We start from the raw sequence: 10,098 nt of genomic DNA on the forward strand, positions 1-10,098 counted from the left end.
TTTAGGAATGGACAATGTGTGAATGCAATAGTTTGTTTTCTCTATGACAGTGGAACGGCGAGTATCTTGGCAGCATGTTTCTAAAATGTTGTTACTTTCACATGTGCGTGTCTGCCTATCTTAGTAATAGGTCGATGGTTATGGTTCATTGCTTATGAGCAAGTAATGAATCAATAGGGCTGTTTTGATTTTGTGAAACGTGAGAGCACATGTATGTGTACCATGTGTGCAGTCCTGTTTGTCTCTTTGTATATAAATGTATATGTATGTCTGTCCTGTTGTGTGTATAAATATATATTTTGCACCGAATGTACCAAAGGTTTGGGGCTTGCAAAGTCAACCATTAGGCCTGCTCTCTATTTCAGTCTAACAAACACATCCCACTTCTGGCGTCTGCCAAATCCTTACAGAGCATCACCTCATGTTTGCTTGAGGGGCAGATTTGTGGCATGGGCAGCAACGCTTCACGTTAGGATATACATCACTCGGTCAGTTTGACATTCACCATAACGAGGCTTTTGTGGTGCAGAGGATGGGTAAGATTTTTGCTTCACATCAGAATGAAGACAGCTGCACCTCTCATCTTTCCTAGTACATTTCTGACAGGACCCGTCTCCAGTTTTCAGAATTCCACTCTATGCAAAGCTCCTGTATGTGTGTCTCCATTTCACTCCAATGATTGTAATAAAAGAGAACAAATGGCAAATTTTGATCAGTGATACACAATCCTTATTTATCTTTTACAAGAGTGTCATAGCAGTTGAATGATGTCATTCAGTTTTAAATCTTGAAGAGAGTATGGGGAAAGATCTGTTTAAAAAAGTCCAATTATGAAACTAACCCTATACCTGCTTTATACATTTGTGATCGCATGGTACTATGAAAACTTTTTTAGGTTTAGATGCTGAGGTCTGTGTGAAGCTTTGAGTGCACTCCAGATGCTTTGCAAGATGTTTTACAAGTAAAAGAAAAACTAGATGAAATGTTAAAAAAGGCAAAGATAAATATTTATTTAAATTAAACTTCAGCGAAGTGAAAAATGTTGACTTTTCATGTCAAGAATACGAGAAACCTACGTCAAAACAAAATGTAGACTTTCTCACACTTGTTTGTATCCTGATTTGGATTCACTCTCTGAAAAGTACGACTCAAAATTTTGAAATAGGAAGTCAAAGTTGTGAGAGACTGTGTCAAAATGATGGCAAAGTGTGGTGTAAAGATGATTGTGAAATAGAACTCTCAACCGTCTGTCAAAAACAGTGGAAATGCTGACTTTCTACATCAAATTTAAGAACCTAAACTAAAATGGTGAGAAATCCAATCAAATTATGACACAATTTTGATGCAAAAGTAATAAGAAAATTGGCTTGTAAGTCAGAATTGTTAAGCCAAAAGTATAATACACAATCGTGAAATAGAAAAAGTCAGGCATATTTCGTGTTTTGACGCAGCATGGGTAAATCCCTCACTCTCTCTGTTCTTGGCAGAAGTGGACTCCCAGGTTTTTCCACCTCTGAACAGCCACATTTCAAATCAACTTTTCGCCAAGCAAAACGGCAGTGCGCATGCGCCGTGCAGTGACGTGTCGCCAAGTGTCAAACAGAAGGATGTGGAGATGACCGAAAACTCCGCTCGTAACCTCACCAAGACGACCAGTAGTCGCCCGCAGAGGCAGGTTGGATAACCTCGTTACCCGTAGCTTTAGGTTTGCATAGACTAGCCGCTTTAATTTACCCGAGGACCGTTTAACTCACTTTTAAACCCGCGATATTGCCGTCGAGCTAACTTAGCGGCGGTTGAGCTAACCGGAGAACAGTAACATGTAACGAACGTGAAAACGGCCAGTGCTACAGTTAGCTAGCCGCTTAGGTCAGTTTTATCGTCCGTCTCTCGTTTGCTTAGCGTTTACTTCTTCGCTCGGTTTTTCCAGCCGAGTAGCAGGCAGGTAGGACTCACACCGAGGCTGGGGGCAGAGCAAGATGTCTCGGAGACGGCTTGACAGTCGCAGCGGACTCGCCGCCGGGCTGCTCGGAGAAACTCAGACCCCGGTCAGCGCGGAGCCGATGGAGAGCGTGTATGAAATCACCGGAGAGCTGGGGAGGTGAGTCCCAACGGGGTTTAACTTCTCCAGGAATAAAGTGATCCAGTAGTACCTCAGAATGTATTATCACATATTTACAATTGAGACTTGACTTTGGTGGAGCAGAAACTCCGTCTGTGAACTTTAGTTGCTCCCTGGCCCAACTTAGATTGTTTATTTAGGCAACACTGGTGCACATATGGGCAACAGAAATATTCAAAGGAACACTGTATGGACTACTGCTACGTGTGTTTTTTACACACAGACTAATGTTGTCTTTATCTGGCCATTTATACTAAAAAAAACACCCAAGTTCAAATTGCCTGTAAGTTTTGTATTTGCGCCAATGAATAGCTCATATCAGGTTATAAAAACACACGACTGTTAACGGTGTTTGGACTCTGGACTGTAAGCTTGAACCACAGTAAACACACGAGCCTGGCTGTACTGGGAACCTGACTTCATCATGCTACAGTGGACCTTTGTCATGTGTTTGTCAGTGTGTGTTTGGCTATGTGTGTGTGTGTGTGCCATGGCAACCACTGATGGTGGATGATCATATGCTAAGAAGCCTGAGGTGTGTTTGAAGTAATGTGTCATACAAGCGTGTACTTTGTAATTGTGCAGGAGGAAGGAAACAAGCGCATGTGGAAACCAGACTTTAGAAAGAAGAAATGGTCCGAGCCACTTCTGTTCACTTATTTGTTTGCAACTTGTCAAAACAGGAAGTTTTCAAAAAACATAAGTCCTGTCGTGTTGGGCTTAAAAATTTCCAGTTGTGCTTTTGACCTTTGGTGTGAAGTAATGCACAGCCATGGTACACCGGTGTCTTCACAGCGGGGAAAAACTTATCTCTCATGGTGTTCCCCGATGTTTGTCAGACCGAAACTCACAGCTAACTGTGGGCATTTATTCATGCAATAAGATGCATTAATCAGTCATTTCTACATTAACACTGATTGATTGTCTGACGACTGTGAAAGGAGGGCAGTGTTGGAAAAGAAACTACACTCTGCTCACAGTTTTAGTTGTCCAACACATACATTTACTTACTTTCTTTTAACCTTGTAGGCAGTCTGCCAGCACCAAACATCAGATATAACTTGTGACTAGCTGGCAAACATAGCATCTAGCAGGCTAAACAATGAGAAATGTAGATGTAGAGCAAACCAGGGCTAACAGGAGAGTGAAAGCTCTACTCTCATTAGAAGCAAAATGTCAAAATGAGTTTGATTTTTTCTCATTTTCTTTTTTATCTCGATATCTTAGAAGCATATTTAGTTTGATGAGGAGCCAACAGTTGATCTGCTTAGTTTTTAAATGGTGGCAAGACAATACAGAAAGACATGCATAGTTAACATGGTGGAGTCTTTCCCTAGAATTATTACTGTATGGTGTCAACTTTAAAAATATGTATTACAGACATATTTTGTTTGTCAGATACTGAAACGAATACAGTGTTTTCAGGACTGATATGATATTCTTTATATGCAGTCGTGGACAAAAGTTTACACTTGTAAAGGCTCGTCTTGAGTTTCCAGTGATCCCTACAACTCTTAATTTTCTATGATGGAATGTTCGAAAAGCTTGCATCTTTGTCGGAAAAAACAATCATGCATTTTGGTTCTTTTATAGATTTAGGTTTTCTAGAAATATGTCAAAATCTGCTGAGTTAAAACTGTACACACAGCAACTTGAATTATCAATTTTGGTGAGGTTGTGTTCATGAAATTTTCTGAGTGGCATGGCCTCTTTACTTCTCATGAGCGATTGCAGTTGACTACAGCTGCTGACTCTGGGCCATTTGATGCACTCATTAGACTCAGCCACAAACACTACAATAGGAAAGAATTGAGTACAGATCTGATGATGCAAATCATTGACTTGAACAAGTCAGGAAAGTCACTCGGAGCCATTTCTAAGATGCTTTGGATTCCAAAATCATCTGTGCAAATACTTTTCAGTATAAAGTGCGTGGCATAGTTGTGTTACTGCCACGATCAGGAAGAAAATGCAAACTGGTACCTGCTTCTGAGAGACAATTGGTCAGGATGGTCAAGCAGTCATACAAGAAGGAGGTAACGGCACCTGAAAGCTCAACTGAAGTTTGCTGCTGATCACATGGACCAAAAAAAGACCTGCTGGAGGAAAGTTCTGTGATCAGATCAAACAAAATTTGAGCTTTTTGGGCTACAGTGACCACAAATATATTTGCAAGGGAGAAGGTGAGGCCTTAAACCCCAACAACACCAAACTTACTGTTAAGCATGGTGGTGGTAGTATCATGCTCTGGGACTGTTTTACTGTCAGTAGACCTGGTGGAACCGAAAATCATCAGCCAGATGGTTGGGTCTTAGATGCAGTTGCGTGTTCCAACAAGAAGGTAACCCCAAACACACATCAAAAGTAGCAAAGAAATGTCTAAAAAAAAAAAAAAGAGGCTAAAATTAAGGTTTTAGACTGGTCTCCCCAAAGTCCTGAATTAAACCTCATCAAGAAGGACTGTGATGAAGAAACAAGTCCAACAAATTGAGTTTAAACGTACCAAATCTGTCAAGAGGAGTGGAGATAATGAAAGATACAACCAGAAGCTTGCCAGATGCTACAAAAAAAAAAAACCTAATTAAGGTAAAATGGCCAAAGGATGTTTAACCAGATGTTAGTATTGCTGTGTGTATAGTTTTGACTCAGCAGATTTTGTCATATTTCCAGAAGACCTAAAATACGCATGATTGTTATTTTATGACAACGATGCATGTGCTTCAGTCACTATATCATTAAAAATAAAGAGTGTCAGTGGAAACTCATCACTGCCATGAAATACATTGTGTTGACAAGGGTATGTACACTTTTGTTGACGACAGTATTGAAAAGGGAAATGATGGGGCAATCAACTGTCCTGCAATGTATTTCCCAAACGAGTTAGCAATTTACCGTGAGAACACTGCTTGACTCCACACCACTGTCTTTGGTACATGACAGTGCTGAGAGTTTTGTAACTGGAGTGGGAGCTGCTCTGGTGGGAAAACTGCATGATGCATTTTCTGAACAACCCCAAGCATCTTTTTCTGTATTATATTCCAGTTAAACAATTTTCTAACTGGACAACACATATACCAAAACTAATATACTGTATCTGTGATGTGCAAAAAGCAGCCTACTGATGTGTTGGTCAGGCTTATAAAAGTCTTGGGTGTTGCCACGAAGGAGTTTAGCACCATTGTTCTATTATTTAAGAGAGTTATGTTGGGTCTGTAACCTTTGTAGTTGCTGCTCTTGGGTTTTGGTGAAGCTGTTATTTTTGGATTCGATTTATTTGTCTTTGCTGACGTCTTTGCGCAGCCCTGGGGGAGAATGTTTTAACTAATTGCACAAAATACCAGCAGAGTATCAAAAGGGGTTTTCTCATAACTGGAGGTCGACTTCTCTGGACAGTTTTGTTTAATAATTAGTGATTAGTGTTTTTCTTGCTAAACCTTCGCCCTATTAAAGGTCACAAACACCATAAATATTGCGTGACTGTATGCTTTCTGTAATATATTTATTGCATTTAATAACACAAACTGATAATGCAGTCACAAGACACAGCAGCATCGTTATCACTAAGCTGTCAGGAACCGTACTGGCATTAGATACGACACAGAGCCTGTTATCTAATGCCAGTATTTGCATAGCACCATTCTCCCAAGGCTGAAGTCACTTACAAACACGTCATGAAGGCAGGGCAGTGTATGAATCACTACTACATACTGTGTTTAATTGTGAAAGTTTTGCGGAGTCATGTTGAGACGTTTTGCTTTCTAAATTAACGTTGTCAAGGTGTTTGTTTCCCAAAATATTGAGCAGCATTTTTCTTAGACCAGGTGGCCTCCTCTGCATCAGCCTACACTCAAATAGCATCTGTACAGTAACTTTAGTTTCACTTAAGGGTGTCTCTTCTTTATTTTGTATTGTTGAGAAAGATCCAATAAAGCTGATCTAACTGGCAGTTGGTCACTTTCACTCTAAAGGGGCATTTTCACTGTTTCGTTTCTCCTAGGGGGAAGTTCGCTGTGGTCAAGCGCTGCGTGGAGAAGGCCACGGGGAAAGTGTTTGCGGCCAAGTTTCTAAGAAAGAGAAGGAGAGGTCGTGACTGCCGGGCCGAAGTCATTCATGAGATGGCTGTCCTGGAGGCTGCCCGTAACAACGCCCGGGTGGTCAACCTGCACGCCGCCTACGAGACGGATCACGACATCGTGTTGGTGCTGGAGTAGTGAGTTCAGAACAAAGCTTGTTCTTTCTTGTTATATTCTGCCTTTTTGATTTCATATATGACGAATCATATTTAATCCATCTCTTAATCACACTTTCTACATATTTCTGATACAAACATGCCGAACCAGCAACATGAACCTGTAAATACTTGTATAAGGGCAAAGTCCAGTTGGTCCGGTCTTAAAGAGCTGCCACATTAACTGCTTTTTCTTTTCTTTTTTTTTTTACATAACTCCAAACAGCTCATTCTTCATAACAGGTTTTACAGGATTTGCTTGAAGACTGAAAGGCCTGTGCTGGCTAAATTACTGTACAGCTTGAGCTGAAACTCTAGATTTAGATGACCTGGATGAAAATCCTTTTAGTCCTGACCTCTTGAACTTTCATGCTAAGTTATCCTTTCAAATGAACCTCATCTTTGTCCTCCCTCTCCTTCGTCTTGTCTTTTTGTGCAATCAAAACAGAAACTATATGTGAGACCAAGATTAGAAATAAGAATACATGGGGTTGTGTGGATTTTCTAACCACACCTTCAGTACTCAGTGGAGACGTTTTAATCCCTCCCAGAGAGCAATGACGACGTTAGCAACTCATTTTGTTGATCTAAGAAAGCCTGGACACCTCAAAAACAGCTTTGACATATACCAAATTACAAGCCTGAATAACATGAAATGCAGTAAAAACAGATGAACTCTGGACACAATTTGCACTCTGTGTTTTTGGCTGGCACCTGTACCTACACTGCTGTACAGTGACTAAGCAGGAAGGAGCTTTCTTTCTTGGATAATAAAGCTTTGCCAGAAAGTGCAAGAACTAACTGTTTACCCCCTGGCTAAGGGTTGGCCACTGAAACCACCATGCCACACTGCAGGCCATAAATAAACTATGCTTCAGTTTATCTTGTGGAAAGTCCACCACATACAGACTGCATCAAATGTCAGAAAATTGCCTGCTATCTGACTAGCCGTAGACATTTTAGCAGATGGCCTGTTCATGAACTGCCTCTGTGTGTGTGTTTCCATGTATTTATTTTGTGTTTTCTCTTTGCCCAGTGCGGCGGGTGGAGAGATATTTGACCACTGTGTGTCTGAAGAGCTGCTGCCAGAAGCCCATATCACCCGTCTGATCAGGCAGACACTGGAGGGAGTCCACTACCTCCACCAGAGCAACCTGGTTCACTTAGACCTCAAGGTCTTTACACACACACACACACACAAACAGAATCACATGCAAGAATGTCGCTGGGGCTGTGGGAATCTATTTCTAAATGTTCGCTCACTTCACCCTTAAGTGTGTGGTTTTCTCTTTTTTTGGGAACACTCAAAACCTCAATTTCCTATTTCCATGACACAGTTAAGCCCAGACCAGGATTATAGGTGGTAATAGAGCCTCTAGCCCCGGGCAAAGTGGGAAGATTAACAAAGAAAAATGGAGATTTAAACACCAGTCTTACAGCATTTACATCTGAGTGTGAAAGGTCATGTTTGTGGCCACAGCTGCAGGTGAATCACCGTGTTTAATGGTCACCACGTCATCATATTAATGTAAATATCACTAGGGCTGGGAATCCTACATGAGCGTGCGTTTCAACATACTGTAGTGTATGTTCTCAGCCTCACTTGAAGGGAATGACGTGGTAACATAATAGCGGTGTTTATACAGCATCATAGAGTCAATATACATTCAGTACTTCAATAAATGGCTGCGTTAGACGTGGTAAACACCTCTCCCTCTCAGCAGGCAAATTCATTACTAATTGTTCCATAAGCTCTTCAGGAATATGTTTTATCTTTCCAGCACGTTCTCACTGTGTTTCTTCATGTCTCTCTCAGCCCCAGAACATTCTCCTGACCAGCCTGTCCCCTCCAGGAGACATAAAGATTGTAGACTTTGGCCTGGCACGCAGACTGGGTGCGGTTGGAGAGCTCAGAGAGATTCTTGGCACACCTGAATATGTGGGTAAGGTGATATTCATAAAACTCGTTTTCATCACTCAGAGACATCGGACAGGAGCTGACGTGCAGTCGGTGGTTTTGTTTATGCATTAACGATGGTTTGTGGTTAATGAGAAGCACTTGTTGTCATCTTTAGTGTACTTTTCACACTTATTGGTAGAAGAATTACTGCAGCGGCTACTCGTAATTACAAATAGCCGTCAGCCATACAGATAATTGGGTTTTATAAGTTTGAAAAAAAAAAAAACCTCTCAGTCAGACCTCAACTTTGGCCCGTCCATTTGTCTACCCTTTTTATGCACATTTTATTTTCGATGCTGCTTTATGGTTGTTTTTCTGTGCAGTCTTGAATTGAATCAGTCGATTGACGATAAGCAGAGTAATAAAACAGACACACCTGAGCAGTGAGAGAAGAAGACATCATAACTCATGGAATGATACAGGAAATTACACCACAACATTCTTGCAACATTGAATAACAGCTGACTTTCATTTCTTTTTCTTTCATGTTCAGCTCCAGAGATCCTCAATTATGAACCAATCACAACATCAACTGACCTGTGGTGAGTCCATCCCTGCAGAATTGTGACTGACTTCACCCGTTCCACCTTGAAGGTCTCTGTGCTGGGACCAGGCAGGGTCTGGATTTAAAACTCAACCAGCTGCCATATTTAGAAAGTTGCAGACTGTGTCACATCCAGCCTGCTGCTACCAAGATTATAACGGATAAAGCATTGCTCTGCTTCATTGCTTCTGTATGAAATGTGGTAGAGTTGCGGTTGAGAAGTTTTAGAACAGATCCAGTGACATCAGTGTTTATTGGTTAAAAGGATATTATTTACTCTCTAATTCAGTTTGGATGGAGCTGAAGTGAAAAAGTTTTGGCATGTCAAAATTCTCCTGTTTAACCCCAAGCAGTTTCTGGGTGTTTTCTTTTTTCTTTTTGCCATATGTTCTTTCTATATACAGAGATATTTAACTATTTGCATCTTTAATTTGTTTCTGTACTCTGCTCTGTGTAAACACCGCCTGGAGTTTACCTGAAAAGTCCCTACATTTTCTATCATGTGGAAGCTGGGTACCACTGAGTCACTGGTAGCTTCAGGGTTGTCCCAAGGAGTGCAGAATTTGTTGTTTTTTTTACCAAATCTGGTGCAAACAGTTACATTTTGGGGTATTTTTAAAATGAAAGGTTATTAGATCAAAGTGATTTTGATGAAATATTGCAATGTAACTTAGATTCTGTTTATTTTCCATACAGAACTACACGCCACACAAGCAATTGGCTGCACGGTTTCAGACAAACGTTAATCTATTTATAGGATAACGTGCCTTTCAAAGCTGCTGCCAGGTTTTGCAGCTCAGAGTTAAGACATTATAACACGAATGTAAATACCACTGAGGTTGGGAATTTTACATGAGCAGGTTCTTCAACATAGATGCTAATCAAACAAACATGTACTCCGTGTTCTGTAGAAAAATGACGCAACAACATAATAGCAGTGTTTAAACAGTGTCACAGGTTCAATATGTGTGTAAACCAGCGAATAGAATCATTTTTGGGAAGAGGTTTCAGCCTACACTAAAGGAAAATCACCAGCAAAATAATTTTTTTTAGCCAGTTTTGTTAATTGGGGTTTCAGTTTGCTAAGAATAATGGATGTTTTTGTTTATAAAATGGTCAAACATAACAGGGAAATGCATGGATTTCAGGCAAATGGGAAACACTGACTCAATGCCTGCACCGTGCCCACATAGATCAGGCTTACTGTTGTGAGTAGTCACCCTCCAATGACCCATTCTGAGCCA

General features: G+C 40.8%; 1 protein-coding gene across 1 annotated transcript; it reads left to right on the forward strand.

Moving 5' to 3' along the window:
• Positions 1 to 1,602: 1,602 nt before the first annotated feature.
• On the forward strand, positions 1,603 to 9,164 carry LOC103370950 (serine/threonine-protein kinase 17B). Its single transcript, XM_008300150.1, has 5 exons — positions 1,603 to 2,101; positions 6,120 to 6,332; positions 7,387 to 7,525; positions 8,167 to 8,293; positions 8,804 to 9,164. Exons 1-5 carry the CDS (start codon positions 1,980 to 1,982, stop codon positions 8,854 to 8,856), a joined length of 654 nt encoding a protein of 217 aa, XP_008298372.1. The 5' UTR covers positions 1,603 to 1,979; the 3' UTR covers positions 8,857 to 9,164.
• The last annotated feature ends 934 nt before the right edge of the window (positions 9,165 to 10,098 follow it).

Source organism: Stegastes partitus, unplaced genomic scaffold (genome assembly GCF_000690725.1).
Source record: "Stegastes partitus isolate 25-593 unplaced genomic scaffold, Stegastes_partitus-1.0.2 Scaffold1503, whole genome shotgun sequence".
NCBI lineage: Eukaryota > Metazoa > Chordata > Actinopteri > Pomacentridae > Stegastes > Stegastes partitus.

Coding starts and splice junctions, on each gene's coding strand:
- LOC103370950 (XM_008300150.1), top strand. CDS start 1,980: ATGTCTCGGAGACGGCTTGACAGTCGCAGCGGACTCGCCGCCGGGCTG. Junction 6,333..7,386: donor ATCGTGTTGGTGCTGGAGTA/GTGAGTTCAGAA, acceptor CTCTTTGCCCAG/TGCGGCGGGTGGAGAGATAT. Junction 7,526..8,166: donor TGGTTCACTTAGACCTCAAG/GTCTTTACACAC, acceptor TGTCTCTCTCAG/CCCCAGAACATTCTCCTGAC.